Raw genomic sequence first — 18,015 nt, 5'->3', positions numbered from 1 at the left:
TATTCATAATAAAATTTAAAATGCCTGAAGATGTTTATCATCTGAAGACATATGTCTCTCCATCTATTTCTAGGAATTTTTGAATGCAGATGGAAATGCATGAATATAAGTCTATGTACATCCTCTTTTTCCTACTTATTCTTCCAAGGAAATCAGTTGTCAGAGAGCTCCTATCATGTAACTTGATGGCCAATAATAACAAAGTTCCACTTAAGGCTCTAATACTGTTACAAATCAGTAGCATATCCACTTTACTAATCGTACTAGAGAATCCACTTACTTTTTACTAGATCTTTTGCACTATTTTTCTTAACCCAGATTGTAATACCTATGAGACAGCATACTGCAAAACTTGATTTGACAATTCAAGAAACATTTCTTGGGTAGTTACTATCTATAAGGCACTGTGCTAGGCACTTAGACAATTATATTTTATTCATATTCACAACAGTGGTGTAACATAAGCATTTAACCTGGACCTTTCAGATGCAAAAACTGATATTGTTCATAGAGTTTAAAACACTCGCTCCAGGGGCACCTGGGTGGCTCACTCGGTTAAGCATCTGACTCTTGGTTTTGGCTCAGTCACGATCTCACAGTTCGTGAGTTTGAGCCCCGCACTGGGTTCTGCACTGGCAGCATGGAACCTGCTTGGTATTCTCTCTCTCCCTCTCTCTCTGCCCCTCCCCTGCTCATGCTGTGTCTGTCTCTCTCAAAATAAATATATAAACTTAAAAAAAAAAAAAAAAAAAAAAACTTGCTTCAAATTGCCTAGCTGGTGAGTTGTTCTGTGCTGTGTGGTTTGAAACCAAGTGGGTTAGGATTCATATCAATGTGTGACCTTCCTCCAATACAACCCAGCCTATTTTCACTTACTTTGGAATAAAAAGTGAAGGGAAGCCAGGAAAACAGTAGGAGGAGGACCCCAAATTTCAAGCAGGAGGCAACGAGATGCTAGACTGGTCATTCAATGATTAATGTCTATGTAAAAGTTTGAAGGCCGGGGTCAAAGATAATTTCTGAGATTCCACGCTGGGGGGCTGGAGAAAAACAGGAGCACAGACAGGAACGAGGATGCTAATTTGGGAAAGAAGAAAGTGAGCTTAGTTTAGCAGACACTGAATTTCGAGGAGTCAATAAGCATCTAAGAGGAACTGAATTTTAGGCAATCGGGAAAATGAAGACAAATGCCCAAATGACTCGAGGAGCTGGAGACTATATTTGAGACACCCGAGGCCAGAGTCTGAGAGAGAAGCATTAAGGACCAAAGACGGAGCTTTGGGGAATTCTAGCAACAAGGTGCAAAAAGAGAAAGAACATCCAGACGGGGAATAAAGAAGAAAGAGAAAGACCCAGAGGAGCAAGCAGGAAAGCCTGTGACCAAATCAAGGAAGGACGGTGCCATGGTGTTAAATGCTGACAGGAAGCGAATTATTTTTCCACACTGACTGAGTGCCTGCTCTGCTCAAGAGCATGTCCCAAACTCTGAGAAAACATGAAATGTCCATGAATCCTGAGCCTTAACCTTTAACAAGATTAGATACTATCTCGCTGAGCTGACATCACCTACGTCCCACTTGAAGACGGGTCATGGCATTTTCAAATGCCGTAGCGGCACATATTTCTGACTGGGTTTCTCAAGATTTAAGGCAAGACGTTAGTGACTCTTAGCAAATGAAAGTGAGACTCCCTTTATGGATCCTCCCCATAAGGTGGGGTGAAAGGGTCTCAGGCTCATCCTAATAACTCTTTACACAAGTGTCTGCCGACTTTGGGCACCTCTGTCGAATGACCCAAGGTTGCCTCTGCCAAAAATCCCAGGCTGTTCTCTCCCCTTGGTACTGCGGTCTCAGTGGTCTCTTGCTGGGACTGACGGTAGGGGAGGGACCACTATTCCTAACAGTTGGCTTCAATTCCCTCAAGATCACCTCCTCGAAAAATGACTGGCCAACAAAAGTAAACGTGCTACCCTCATAGCACACACGTTGCCTCTTCAATCCTGTCCCGCCACCCACCGGCACACAGCCAGCCTCTCACCATCTTTGGGACCCAGCCAAGGAAGAGTTTCCCAATCCACAGTGAATACCACTGCCGATTTTTTTCTTCTACCTCTAGTCCCATTCAAACTGCTCATAAATGCCACGATCTAAATGAAATTATTTGGTGTACCAGGACACATCGTAAATGATTTCGAGATGGGCAGAATCACTGCTCGGGGCTTGTCTAGTATACCCTTCCGGGTTGTCTATGTTTTTCATGGTCTTTGACTTACTTTACAACCCTGTAACTTGTTCTAACACTGAAAACTGATAGTAATACAAGTAATTTTCGTGCATAGAAACACAGACAAATTGGGGCACCTGGGTGGCTCAGTTGGTTAAGCATCCGACTTCGGCTCAGGTCATGATCTCACGGTCTGTGAGTTCAAGCCCCGCATCGGGCTTGGTGCTTACAGCTCAGAGCCTGGAGCCTGCTTCAGAGTCTTGTGTCTCCCTCTCTCTCTGCCCCTCCCCCAATCATGCTCTGTCTCTGTCTCTCTCAAAAATAAATAAACATTAAAAAAATTTTTTTAAAAAGCACAAATTGTCATGAGTGCAGTGGAACTGCAACTGATTGCTGCCCTCTCACAACTATTCATAAATTCACTTCGGTAAGCCCACTAGCGTGAGTGCATGCGTGTGTTTGTGCGTGCTGAGTTCTCCTTTAAACAGGTTGTAACATCTTACTGGTTTCTTCATTAATTAGTGAACTATATATATTTATATACTATTATATATTATATACATATAATCTTTGATGGATGTTATATTTGTATGAGAGTCATGATTTTTACCTTTTTTTAATGTTTATTTTTGACAGAGAGAGAGACAGAGTGGGGAGGGGCAGAGAGAGAGGGAGACACAGAATCCGAAGCAGGCTCCAGGCTCTGAGCTGTCAGCACAGAGCCCGATGAGGGGCTCGAACTCACAGACCGTGAGATCATGACCTGAGCCGAAGTTGGACACTCAACCGACTGAGCCACCCAGGCACCCCTGATTTTTACCTTTTTAAAAGAATTACCCTTTAACGGGTGATTAGTTTCAACTATAGGGATGTGGCGTTGCAACGTTAAAATTTCAGTGCAGACAATTTAAAGACTCAGTTGCTTCAGACTTCTGGTCAAGGTCATTCTTTTTTTTCATTATGTAATATAGAGCTCTCAGAACCTCTGAAAAAATCCTCTCACCCCCTCCAAAAAAGTTCCAATCCTATAAAGGAGTTAGGGAAAAGAAAAAAAAAAACATCTTATGAACCAATGTCTTAAAAATTAACAATTGTTTGAGCACCGGTGATGACACATATATTATTTGTACTTTGCAGTAATTTTTTTCTCAAAAGAAATTGCATATTTTATTTGATAGGTAATAAAAAAAATAAAATAAAAAATAAAAAAAATAAAAAATAAAATAAAAAAAAATAAAGATTTTTTTTTTAAGTACTAAATGAGAAAATAAGTCAGTTTGGATGGCAGCTCTGTGTAACACACTTTATGCTTTAGTGTTTCCTGGGCCTTTCTGTCTTCTACTTGTATTTCATTTTTTCCTTCAATACATGGAGTCCATACAGATTACCTGGGCTCTGAATATAATAACATGAAGGGACATACTTTTTAACCTCGTCCTTTTTTAGGCATGAGGTCAGTTCTTAAAGGAGTCAGTGGGTGATAAAAATTCTTCTAAATTAGTGCTTACAAACTGGTGTTCTGGAAAGCACTGTTCTGGGAGATGCTAAACGGTAGGTCACACAAAAAAAGAGGGGAAGAGTTCTGTGTTGCTTGGAGACATATAGTACAGATTAGCACAATACATGGGCTTTGGGCTTTTTTGTTTGCTTGTTTGTCTGTTTGTTTAAGTATACCTATATCCGACAGAACACTTTTCCATAGAATATACTTTGGGAAAACAATGTCTTATTTATTCCTTAATTGATCCAATGGCATCACTGAGGTTAGAAATAAATAACTGTTTTTCAACCCCCTATGGAGTCTGGCGAGTAAGTTTCCTCCAGATGTATTATTCTCTATTCGTGAACAGATGAATTAATCACTGAGTGAAAGGGGTCAATTTTCTTATGTTATTTTCACATTCCTTTCTGCTATGGCTTGCCAGCTGCCAAGTGGGGTATCAGAAAAACACTGCCTGATTTCATAAGGTTAACGTGGATATGCTTAGATTAATAGATAACAGTTCCACATGATCCAACGCTGAAAGTGACCCAAATCTTCTGGCTATTTTCTTACTGTTCACAGAGATTATCTCATTCCACCTGTCGTGACAGTCCATCTGGTCCAGAGAGTATGAAGGTGTTCCAAGAAATGGCAGGAGGTGAAAAAACAATGCCTCACAGAATAAACTCTGTCACCTAAACATTCCATCGCTTGAGTGCTTCCAGATAAAGAACCACAGAATATGTATTTATTCTTGACTTAACTTATCTTCCCTGGAGAAGTCTATTTATGATTATTACGCATGCTGAAATTCTTGGCTGCATTATTTTACCAAGATCGCCCCTCCCTGAGCTCTCACAGCACAGGTATTCTTTTCAGAAGTAGGGTAATATTTTTTACATCATATTCTACAATTTTTCAGCTACTACAGTCTATTTTTTTTTTTTACTTTTGAAAATGAATTGGGGCGCCTGGGTGGCTCAGTCGGTTAAGCGTCCGACTTCGGCTCAGGTCACGATATCGCGGTCCGCGAATTCGAGCCCCGAGTCGGCTCTGGGCTGATGGCTCAGAGCCTGGAACCTGCTTCCAATTCTGTGTCTCCCTCTCTCTCTGCCCCTCCCCCGTTCATGCTGTGTCTCTCTCTGTCTCAAAAATAAACAAACGTTAAAAAAAAAAAATTAAAAAAAAAAAAAAAGAAAATGAAGCAATACATTTAGATTTGAATTGGGAAGCTGAGAAAACCAAGACTGTCTTTTTCCTGAAAAGCAACTCTTGTAAAAAAATTTTTTATTTGTCCTGTTACTATCATTGTTACTAACAAGCAAATAAGAACAGCAAGGAAACCAAAGCGAAGCCCTGGACTGGCCCTCACACCTCCAGACTGCAGTCAAAACCCACTCACCTTTAAAAAGCCCTAATTCAAAAAAAAAAAAAAAAAAAAAAAAGAGGTTAGAGTGGGAGAGAACCAAAGCATAAGAGACTGTTAAAAACTGAGAACAAACTGAGGGTTGATGGGGGGTGGGAGGGAGGGGAGGGTGGGTGATGGGTATTGAGGAGGGCACCTTCTGGGATGAGCACTGGGTGTTGTATGGAAACCAATTTGACAATAAATTTCATATATTAAAAAATAAATAAATTAATTAATTAATTAATTAAATAAAATAAAATTAAAAAATAAAAATAAATAAATAAAAAGCCCTAATTCCTTGTTTGGAGGTTCTAGCAGGGGAACGCAGCTACTCACATACCCTTGACCAAAGAACGGTCCTCCTCTATCAGAGAAGGTTGTCCTCTTTGATCCAGTGTGCAGCTTTGGGAGGGACGCACATGGAGGGGTGAGGAAGGAAGGAGACACCCGCCTAGCCAGCCAGATCAGCCGAATCAATGCTGGCGATCAACGGGGTGACAGATTTGCAAATGCCATAAAGGATAAAGGTTTAGTATCCAAAATCTATAAAGAACTTACCAAACTCAACACCCAAAAAACAAATAATCTAGTGAAGAAATGGGCAGAAGACATGAATAGACACTTCTCCAAAGAAGACATCCAGATGGTCAACAGACACATGACAAGATGCTCAACGTCACTCATCATCAGAGAAATACAAATCAAAGCCACACTGAGACACCACCTCACACTGGTCAGAGTGGCTAAAATGAACAAATCAGGAAACTACAGGTGCTGGCGAGGATGCAGAGAAATAGGAACCTTCTTGTACTGGGAATGCAAACTGGTGCAGCCGCTCTGGAAAACGTGTGGAGGTTCCTCAAAAAGGTAAAAATAGAACTATCCTATGACCCAGCAATAGCACTACTAGGAATTTACCCAAGGGATACAGGAATGCTGATGCATAGGGGCACAGGTACCCCAATGTTTATAGCAGCACTTTCAACAATAGCCAAATTAAGGAAAGAGCCTAAATGCCCATCAATTGATGAATGGATAAAGAAGATGTGGTTTATGTATACAATGGAATACTACTTGGCAATAAGAAAGAATGAAATCCTGCCATTTGTAGCAATGTGGATGGAACTGGAAGGTATTAAGCTGAGTGAAATAAGTCAGTCAGAGAAAGAAAGACATATATTTTCACTCATATGTGGATCTTGAGAAACTTAACAGAAGACCATGAGGAAAGGGAAGGGGAAAAAATAGTTACAAACAGAGACGGAGGAAGGCAAACCATAAGAGACTCTTAAATACAGAGAACAAACTGAGGGTGGATGGGGGTACAGTGGGGGAGAGGGGGGATATGGGTGATGGGCATTGAGGAGAGCACTTGTTGGGATGAGCACTGGCTGTTGTATGTAAGCAATGAATCATGGGAATCCACCAAAAACCAAGAGCACACTTTACACACTGTATGTTAGCCAATTTGACAGTAAATTATATATTTTTTAAAAAAGCCCTAATTCCATCTGACCTTCATGTTAAAACAGCAGGGAAGAAGGTACGGATGATGCTAACTAGGCAGAATCCAACAAAGAAAGGACTGAAGATTAAGAAGTCAAATTCTTGCACACTCCAATTTAATGAGGCAAAGGCTTCAAGACTTGTTCTCATCTAATTTTATAATAAAATGACTTAACTCATAGAAATTCGGTATCAAGTCAAAGTTCGTTTTTAGCCAACCAACAAAGTATACTATTACAAGGGTAAGAGAGGGCATCAGATCTCACTAAGAAGCCACAATACAGAGTTTTTTCACTACACATTCCAGTCACTGAGACTCTTTTCCATTAAGGATCCCACAATACTACAGTTTTTTCCTGCTTTCAAAGTAGTACTGTCCTTCCACTCTCAATATGTTTAAACACTTTTTTTATTTGAAAACTATCCCAAATTTAAGAAGTGAGAAAGAATGAAAGAGCTAAGTTAACCAATAGGGAGTACCCAAAGTAGGCAGAAATAATAGAAAAATGGAGGAGGGGCAATATGAAAAAAGACAAAGACAATGATGAAATACATGAATCTTCAGGCTCAGAGAGCAAAACAAAGTTTATAGCTAGGTAAATCAAGACAGAGCTATACATAACATAGCAAAAAATAGAGAGCAACAAAGATAAGAAGTTAGGGGGAGAAATCAAAAGGAAAAACATAAAAATTCTCTACAAGCCTAAATCATTTGGATTAGCAAAGGATTTCTCTATAGCAAAACAGAAGCCAGAAAACACAGCATCTCTGAAATATAACAGAAAAAAACTGTAACTTAAAACTTTACACTAATACAGCCTGAAGTTTTATCCCAAGAACTGAACCTTCCTTCAACAATGAGGTGAAAAGACATTTCAGAAAAAAGACTGTATTTACCACAAACATTATCACTAAAGAAACTTCTTAAGAACGCATGCTATAAACAAAGAGATTCATCCTAAAAAGAGTGAGATGAAAAAGCAGAGAATCTGGTAAAAAATACAGATAAGTGCAAATAAGCATCAGTTCACTCAAATCAAGGTAAAAAGCAAGAGGGACCTAAAATATAGAATAAAAATAATATACATTTGCAGAGGAGTGCTTGCCATTAAAGCTTTCTGTGAATGTTATCAATTTGGGGAGGATGAGAGAGGCATTTTTTACCTTTAGATCTTTAGGCTTTTGCAATTTATAGGTAACCTTTCAATTAAATGTATAAAGATATAATGACAAACTTCTAAACCAGAGAAAGAAAAAAACTGGAATAAACAAAACTTGGAATAGTCAATAGAAGCTAGGAAAGGGCAGGGAAAAAGAAGCAAAGATAATCTTGATAAACAAAATACAAAGTAAGAAGAAAAATATAAATCCACATACATACATACCTAAACTAAGGTTGAAAGGTTAAAAATGAGGAAGTGAAAACATGTATGTGAGCAAAAGACACCAAAAGAAAGCTAAGACGTAACTATTAATTTCATATACAATAGACTGTAAGTCAAAAAAAAAAAAAGTGTTTTAGGGATAAAGTGAATCACTACACAGTGATAAAACGTGCAGTTTGTAAGAAAGACATACACTTTGGAACTTGGGCTCAAAATACCTGGCCTATAACTTGGTCTTAAAATACATCTATTAAGAATTGATGGAATTACAGGGGTAAAAACCAACAGATCCACAATCATCCTATTTTGCTTAAAGCGCATCTCTCAGTAACAGATACATATTAAATTTTTTTTTTTTTTTTAACGTTTATTTATTTTTGAGACAGAGAGAGACAGAGCATGAACGGGGGAGGGCCAGAGAGAGAGGGAGACACAGAATCAGAAGCAGGCTCCAGGCTCTGTCAGTGAAGAGCCCGATGTGGGGCTCGAACTCACGGACCGCGAGATCGTGACCTGAGCCGAAGTCGGAGGCTCAACCGACTGAGCCACCCAGGCGCCCCTAGTAACAGATACATATTAAACAGGCAAAACGTGTTAGGGTAAAGACAAGCTGAGCTGCACACTTAATGGATTTACTAGAATCCACATACAACACTTGGAGGACATACATACTTTCAGAATACTTACAAAATTAACTACACACAGGCTACAAAGCAAATCTCAACCAAGGTAGAGAATCAACATCAGACAAAATTATTTTCTAAACACGGCGCGGTAACATTAGAAATCAATTATAGAAGGTAACTTGAAGAATCTACTCTATAGCAAATGCATGGGTCAAAGAAGTAATATTGAAAAGTAGAAAGGTTTTAAGAGTGATTTAACAAATCCCACACATCACAACTTATAGGACTCAGCTAAAGCGCCACATGCAGGGAAATTCATAACCTTAAATGCTCCTATGAGATTAATGAATGACATACCCTAAACTCTAGAAATTAGAAAAAAAATAAACATGTAAGAAAATAGATGGAATTATGACAGATAAAAATCAGAAACTAATGAAACAGAAGATAAAAACCCAAAAACATTGGTCACTAAAATTAAAAGATGATCCAACAAAAAAATACACAATCAAAACAGACAGACTTCTAAAAAAAGGGGGATAAGGGAACACAAATCCACAGTATTAGGAATTTGAAAGGCAAACCAACTACAGATACAATAGAAATGTGTAAAATTACAAAAGTCCTCCTTTATCTCAATATTTGTGTTGGTCTCCTGGACAATTCTCTAGCAACTATTTTTAAGACTATGAAACTCCTAAAGGGCATAGTTAGCACTAGACAAGATAACAAAGGTGAAAATGTCAGGCAAACTATAAATGCCATCAAAATAAACTCCGCTAATTTCTATTATTCTTATTTATGAACCAGGGTGGCTGGGAGACAAATCACTTTCCTATTTCCTGTCTACAGTAAAGGGTTGTTGAAGGACCCATATATGATGGTGCAACAGCTAAATCCTATTTGGCTATTAAGAGGTGACAGCCACGATGACAATGACAGTGAGGAAGATTATTCCAAAAACCCACACCCTCCTCCTTGTGTATACGCTCTTTTTCTCTTTCCCTCTCCTTGATGACAGTACTTGTCACTGCAAACTGCAATATTCTTAGAAGAAACAGAATAAGCTGAATATTGACAAAATGGCAATGTTTCAGAGGGTTTTTATCTGTCTAGCTAGAAAAATAAATTAATTTACACCTTGTTCATTTTGACTTGCAGAAAAAAACCTTGAGAATTACTATATACAAAACATCTAAATAATGAATTAGCCATAGGTATTTACCCTATTTTTGGAGGGAAAATCTTCAGCACAAAGATCTTACAAATTTTATTAAGATCAGAAGCAGAACTGAAAACAAAATCAACACATTCTGACAGCGCTCTAGCCATCAAAGCCATAATGTCCCTTTTGTGTCTCTCTGTTCCTGTTTAATACAAACACTGATCTAAAACAACATCTATTATCAGGTGACATGTATAATGGAAAAATCCTCTTTGGAAGTCTTGCCAAGTATGAACTATACTAAAAGGAATGGAATCTGGTAAGAAATATCCTACTATTAACTCATTCACCCTTAATAAAGCCTGACAGCTACCAATGCCAATGTACAGAATTTTACAGGTGCTACAATTTATAAATATATTAAAAATTTTAGAGACCACTGTCTCTAGGTTCTGCCTTGAAAACAAATGCCCAGTGGGCACACTAGAAAAGACAAGGCTTAACCCATACACTGTTGGTCGTGCTATTGATGAGTCTGGTGGCCATTTCCAACTCTAGCATTCTACAAAAAATATCTTCAAATTTTAAGATAATGCTTCCAAATTCCAACATGGTTTGCTGTGTTTTGGTGTCTTCCTGCTGATCTGTCATTTGATAAAACACAGCCTAGCTTCCAAAGGTCAGTTCCAAAATAGCTCATTTTCCCTTTGAAAATAAAGTAAGACCTTCATAAAAGGATTTGGGATACACGTTTGTCTTGAACTGAACAAATCTCCTCCCCTTTTTCAATGTAGGAAGACACCATCAATTTTCTCAGTTTCTAGAAAGAGTAAATGCTATCTTACAGTTAAGACCTTCAGAAATGTCAGTGGCAAGGCGAGGGATACAATTAAAATTCTTAGGAATAAAAAATTAATTCAGTTCACAACCGAAATATAAAATCTGTGCTAAGGTAACCTTAGCACGCAAGATGCTTCTCCAAATCCTTCAGATAGTGAGATATTCTTAGGATTAAAGATTATTTCTCAGAAGGACCTCCCCAAACCGCCCCCCCCCTCAAACCCCACCAAAGGAATGTAGGGATACAGGTTATATGGCCATCAGGAAGTTGGCTCTTTCTGCACATTGTTTAGCAGCCAAAAAGGATGCCAGGCTTCAGAAAAAGCATCCAAAACAGATTCCTTTTATGGTATGATAACATTTTGTTCAAGAGACTGCCCTTTCCTTCACAGGCAATGCCTCAGAAACTATTCCTAAATAGACTGATAGACACAGGGGGGCTTCTAATGAAGAAGCCAGCTCTTGATGTGTGTGTTTCACCCTCGGAAAGTAAAACCAACTCACCAGGAGTTCTGGAAGCAATATGATCAAATGCTGTAAAGAACTTCCATTTTTGGTAGTTTCTATTCCTGAACCTCTCTGAGATGAAACTTTTAAGCTAAAGTCCCTAGTCTTAGACTCGTAACACCCCTCTGTTGCCAAGCGTTTTGCTAGTCCGAGTTATTCTATTTTCCTAAGGTACATTTTCTCCATGGGTCTAATCAACAACAGCCTCTCCAGCACCTTAAAATAGAGTTTAAACTTTGAAAGGCTTTCCTGTGTAGCTCAGGTTCAAAGTGTTTGTTCTCTATAGGAACAGCTCTTGCTTGATCGTTTTTATTGTTCTTGGCCACATTTCTGGGATTAAGACACTTTATAACAGGAAGAAACACAGTGGCACCTACACTAAACTAACATAACCTTCTGTTGTGAACACCAAGACGCAGAGATTAAAAGCCCTGAGACTTCAAACACAGGCTACATAAACAGCAATAAATTAGCATTTTCCACGAGTCTGACATTTCTATCATGTGGGAAGACGCTGAAGTGTTTTTCACTGTGTTTCACAGTGAAGAGTTTTATCTTGCATGTGCTAATTACACCCATCTCTAGTCTAAGACAGGAATTGGGTTTCTGGCACTAAGCAGCCATTGACAGTTAGAGATAACATCTCTGAGACATCCCTGCAGCCAAGAAGCTGTGTAGGCAACGGGGAGCACCACCACCACCACCACCACCACAACCATCATCTCCATTGTCATCCCGACCACCATCACCATCAAATATTTATGGCTGTTTCCTCTGCTGAAATGCCCAATATATCCCACAGGGTGTGATCAGTTTTGGATGTTTCCCGTCAATGCAAAGTAGCTTCATATGGCATCTCTCCTACTTTAAAACATACAGCACTAGTGAGTTCTATATGTGATTTATTAAAAAAGAGAAAAAATTAAAAATACAGTGAGACCGTGTTTAATTTTAAGGATAGAAACATGCAATCTGTGAAAATCTGAAAAGCAACATCTCTACACTATTTTATCTAAACAGCTCTTTACTCGTAGTTCACAGAAATACGAGGAAAAACCCCTAAGCACTATGGAAGAGAAAGCAGCCTCAGGTACTGATTTGTAAAGTCTGATGAACATGCCTATTTGCTAAAGTTGTGTCAGAACAGGCTACAGCTGACAGAGTCCGCATTAAGTGTGTGCCTAAAAGCAATTTACAGTTGGTCTTTAATTTTCTAAAATTTATAGATTTCCCTGATACCTCTAGACTGGTGATGAGGTCAAGATTTGATGATACACTTCTGTCTAGAGTATAAGCTTCTTTCTGTGGCATAATCCCCCATTTGTCACAGAAAAAAAAAAAACTGCACGAAGACAACTCAGTTCTTCTACGACGCAGTATGTCTGCGGCTTCCTGAGTCCCCTGCTCCTTTTTCAAGTACACAGATTGACAGCCTCTCTTCCAAAGGCCAAAGTCAATGGGAGTCCACTATGCCCCTTCACCATACCCAAAAAGAAATAAATTTTATTTCGTTGACTTGATTTTCATGAGGGGTAGAAAGGAACTGAAAAGGCCACAGTGCCCAATCCTGGATATTGTGGACAGGACATGTATCATGATCCCACACAAGTACAATATTCTAAATGCCTTCCTGGTTAGCGGCATGACGGTGGCGAGGAGTGGAGTAGGAGCCTGAGCACAAGAAGAACTCACACAGACTACACTATTGTGTGGATGATGCCACTCAACATCTTAGAAGAGATCATGATTTCATTAGATGCCACTGGTATTTTCCAGGCATCATTATATATTTGCAAGTAATATTATGTATTATATATTTGCAAATAAACAGATGTGACAGTCATCTACTATTTTACAAGTTACAAATAAGTCTTTTAGGCAAATACAACATTGTACCTCAAATCACTATCAAACACAAAAATAACTCAATTGCAAATGGTCCAATTCTTAGAAGACCTATTCCAACTAAACCCAATAAATTGGGAATTAAAGGCTCTATAATTGAACAAAGGGCCCATCTTCCTGGTCACTTTAAAGCTTTCCCTACGTTATTTTATGTTACACATTTATACTCGTGAAGTAAATTTAAAAAAGGGTATCAAAAATAATTACATATACATATCAAAAATAATTACATATATATTATATATAATAATTACATATATATGTGTGTGTCTATATATATATATATATATATATATATATAGACACACACACAAGCATGCATACACACACACACACACACACACACACACACACACACACAGGACCTGGCTTTCAAAGAGTTTAGAGGATGTACTTACGTTTTCATATACCCTGATACAACACCTAAAAAGTAAGAGACATACTTTTTTTCTTAATTTTCTATATGTAGCTCTCAATTCCTTTAAAGAGTCAGGATTCAGCACTACAGAATAGGTATTAAAGCGTAGAGATGTGAGCAAAGAAAGACAACACAAAACAAAAGTGATCTATATAAAAGGGGAAAAGGATAGAGGCAAACGAGAAATTAAGCAGATAGAAAACAACACTTAAAGAGTTGGGTGTTCAACAACCCCTTTCTTTCTTTCTTCTTCCTATTACCTAGCAGTTCACCACAAAACTGTCTGCAATATGCCCACATTGTTCCTCTTCAGCATCATCAGTCTCAATGACTCTGTTCTTGCCCTTAAAGGTTCTGAAATCCACACTTAAATACATCCTTTCTATCATCTGAAGACAACAATGTTACTCTACTCTCAACTAAGCTCGACATGAAAATCATCATACCAAAACCAATTATATTAATGCTTTTAAAACCTAACATAGGGGCGCCTGAGTGGCTCAGTTGGTTAAGCATCCAATATTGGCTCAGGTCATGATGATCTCGCAGTTTGTGAGTTCAAGCCCTGTATCAGGTTCTGTGCTGACAGCTTGGAGCCTGGAACCTGCTTCAGATTCTGTGTCTCCCTCTCTCTCTGCCCCTCCCCCACTCACTCTGTCTCTCTCTTTCCCTCTCAAAAAATAAATACACATTAAAAAAAGTTTTTAAATAAATAAAATATAAAGGTTAAGATTAGATTATTTTAGATGTATAGAATTCTATAGTTTATATTATCCCAGAAGAGTTATGTCATCTATACCCAAAAGTTTCTCATTGTATATGGACTTAGTGTAACAATGCAAAGGTAAATCTTCTTATTTGTTACATGTAGCACTGCTGGATGTGAAAATGCCACAGCGGGACAGATACAGGTAAGTAAAGTGAACACACCAACTGCATATGCTCTTGGGATATTTCCTCCATGCAGACTGGAATTAGAGGACAGATGTTTCAGGGAAATAGTGAACCAAACTCTGTAGACACCACTACGTTGGCTCCATCCAGCAATTCCAAGGAAATTAACATTCTGGTGTTACGGAAATAGTTTAGACTGTCTCACTCAAGAAAACTCAAAATGGTCAGATGAACTAGAAACCTGGAGAAGTTGAAAGTAAGCTACAGGAGTCTCTAGAGATTATGCTAATAGTAATTTACATCTCATTTACCAAAAAAGTAGTAAAGGCCACTTAAAAACATGAGTAGGACTTTTTTTCACTCCCAAGGAGGATATGCACATGTAATGAAATGCAACAGAAACCCACTCTGACTGCAAAGAAAGCAAGAGAAGACCCCAACTCTCAGTGGCCAGCTGAAAAAAAAACTAAAAAATAACTGACATTATTATCTATCACAAGTTAATGCTATATCTGGTTCATTGGGAATTTTGCACTTTAAAGTTTGGTATGTTTGTTACACAGCACAAGCCTTGCTAATCAGGTGCTGCTCTTTACACACCAAGATAATGCCACTGACATGAGTGAAGGCTTTGCTCAGGCTTGAACTTTGGAACCTTGCTTTTTTTGCAGAGATAGATTTGATATAACAGCTTCTGTCTCCCTCCTGAGGTCCAGTATGAGTCAAGGAATTAGGAGACAAAGAGCCAAAACCTAGCCAGAGCAGCTGATAGTCACAGCACTAGGTCTAAAACCAAGGCCTTAAAGTAGCTTATTTTCTTAACTTCAGAGCTACTCAGGGGCATTAATATGTGACAGTGTGCTGTGTGTAATTAGAGAATCAACACAGACCACCAGCCTGTCCTCAGCAAATGCTGACCTAACTGAATGGGGTTACAAAGACAGCAAACTTCGTATCTTACTGGAGTTGCTCAGTGCTCTTGAATTTTCTCAGGTGGCCAAAAAGGAACAGGCTCAGACAGTACTAAGTAGAAAATCCAAAGGTACAAAAACTCCCAAAAACCAGCAAGGTCCCAACGGGTCAAAACCTCTAAGTTCTTTTTTTGCTTCCTTTAGCCCTCCTCCTCCCAAAACTACACCAATACCCAAAGACCATATACCAAGCACCAAAGAGACAAAAGGTATAAATGCTGCCATATAAATTACTGTAAAAAAACTAAACACTAGTATGTTGTCATATTGACATTCAGAGAAGTCTAGCACCAAAAACAGTATGAATGGCACTACAAATCTATTATGGAAGGTAGTTCTTTAAAAAATCCTTGTATGATTTACTTCAAAAGATGATCAGGAATTGCCAAGAAGAAAAAACCCTGATAGAAATAGAAGCATCATTATTTGGGGTTCTTTTTCTGCGAATTTGATTACAATCTTTATAGACAACCTACCTCAAGTTTAAGTAAGTCAGCATCTGCAGATTAATGATGGCCTCAGGAATGACTCTGATGCAATTATGATACAGATTAAGAATTTCCAGTGATACAAAATGGCACAATTCCATTGGGACTTCGACCAGTCTGTTTTTAGATAAATCTATGAAAAAAGGAAAGAATGTTTTGTCAATAAATCTTCAACACAATCAAATACAATTATCAACTATCAATACTTTTTTTCCTTAACATGTTTTAAAATAAACATAATCTAAATTTAGGTCATTTTTGGTAGCTCTGTTACTCCAGGGTTGATTTCCTTTTCCTGGCATATTACCCAATTTATATGGAAAAGCCAAAATATTGCTGCAACAGTTTTAGCTTTTTAATTAATTTGGAAACATAGGCCAGATAGAAGGCCTCAACTGAAAATTATTTCAAAGTCATTCTCCCCTAGGTAAGCATGAAAGCTGTATCCCTTAATATACCTGAATATTTAATATTTAGTTTATTTAATTCAGTTTTGTATTCATAACATGTATTGTCTCTTGGAACATGTCTTTTATAACCTCCGCAAACACACACACACAGACAACTAAACAAGTATTTCATTCACTAGCATCACTGAGTACCCACAATGTGTAAGACCAAGATAAATCAATGGTGTCTCTCTTAAGGACAGGCATTGTGCCTGCCACATGACCAGCAATAAAACCGAGCTCTCTTGGCCAAGGATACCAAAGACCTTACTAATGGTGGTCTACAGAGCAGTGTAAACACACAGCATGGTTTACAATACTACCATCTCAACAATAAAAATATGGAATAGTCCGTAAGGTCTAAGTATGGGAATTGTAGACATAACCAAATATAACAAAAGAACTACCACTCTTGAAAACTGTAACCCGACATCAATCATCTCAAGCAGGCTGAGCTGACTGAGGAAGGACTCAATCAGTACGAACGGAAGATGTTTCTTAAATAATATATCATATATACTTAAAGAATCACACTCCATTAAAAAAAAAAAAAAAAAAAAAAGAGGGGCGCCTGGGTGGCGCAGTCGGTTAAGCGTCCGACTTCAGCCAGGTCACGATCTCACGGTCCGTGAGTTCGAGCCCCGCGTCAGGCTCTGAGCCCCGCGTCAGGCGCTGGGCTGATGGCTTGGAGCCTGGAGCCTGTTTCCGATTCTGTGTCTCCCTCTCTCTCTCTGCCCCTCCCCCGTTCATGCTCTGTCTCTCTCTGTCCCAAAAATAAATAAAAAAAAAAAAAAAAAAAAAGTTGGAAAAAAAAAAAAAAAAAAAAAAGAATATTGAAACAGGTCAATACTCTTACGAAATAGAAGTCAAAGGGATATCCTCCTGACTAACCCGCCAAGAAATAAAAACATAAATAAACAAACACGGGCCTCGATGGCTTCAGGGGTGAATTCTAAGCAGGTTTAAAGGGACAATTATGCTAATATTCAAACTATTCCACACAAGGTAAAAGAAGGTAAGTTTCTAAATACTTATTTGAATAGTAAGGTATAGTACTGATACCAACACCTAACAAGTATCCAAAAAAGAAACTATTTATGAATCTCCCTTCTAACTACTGATGTAAATCCTAAATTTAAAAATTAGCAAGCAGAATTGAGCAGTACATAAAAAGATTAACATACTATAACTATGTGGGATTTATTCTAGGAATACAAGGATTTTGTATTATTTAAACAATTCACTATATAACTAGAGTAAAAGCAAAATCGCTTATGATCACCTCCATAGATACTTAACAGGTATTGATAAAATAATGAATACATTCTTTTTCAAAAACTACTTTATTGAAGTATATCTTCTATATCATAAAACTGACCTATTTCAAGTGATCTCTAGCAACTTTACCAAGTGGAACATCATCACCATAAATCAGAACATTGTTTTAGAATATTTATATTTGTTCTTAATGCAATCACTTAATAAAAGAAGAGTTGGCTATTTCTTACATAATCTCACACACACACACACACACACACACGCATGAGAGAGAGAATTCTTTTATTTATGGCTAAACCTTGAACTACTAGAAATATTACCAGTAAAATCAAGACAATACATCATTACCACTATCACAACTTACTATTGTTCAGGAGATACTAGCCACTGACATGGATAAGGAAAGAAAAGAAGAACCAAAATTGGAAACAAAAAGACAGAATTATCATTATTTACAAATAATATGATT

At 38.0% G+C, this 18,015-nt stretch overlaps 1 protein-coding gene across 3 annotated transcripts in view; it reads right to left on the bottom strand.

The window, feature by feature from the left end:
• The window catches only part of LRCH1 (leucine rich repeats and calponin homology domain containing 1), a 202,815-nt gene that overhangs the window by 86,252 nt on the left and 98,548 nt on the right, over positions 1–18,015 (bottom strand). For all 3 annotated transcript variants that reach the window (XM_060637179.3, XM_060637175.3, XM_060637176.3), the window contains exon 2: positions 15,808–15,952. In XM_060637179.3, the coding sequence (XP_060493162.2) occupies positions 15,808–15,952 (145 nt within the window). The remainder of the gene's footprint in view (positions 1–15,807; positions 15,953–18,015) is intronic.

The sequence above is a fragment of the Panthera onca genome, chromosome A1 (genome assembly GCF_046562875.1).
Source record: "Panthera onca isolate mPanOnc1 chromosome A1, mPanOnc1 haplotype 2, whole genome shotgun sequence".
Taxonomy (NCBI): Eukaryota; Metazoa; Chordata; class Mammalia; order Carnivora; family Felidae; genus Panthera; species Panthera onca.
Note: the sequence above shows the minus strand (reverse complement) of the source record. Positions and strands in the feature narration are given on the sequence as shown.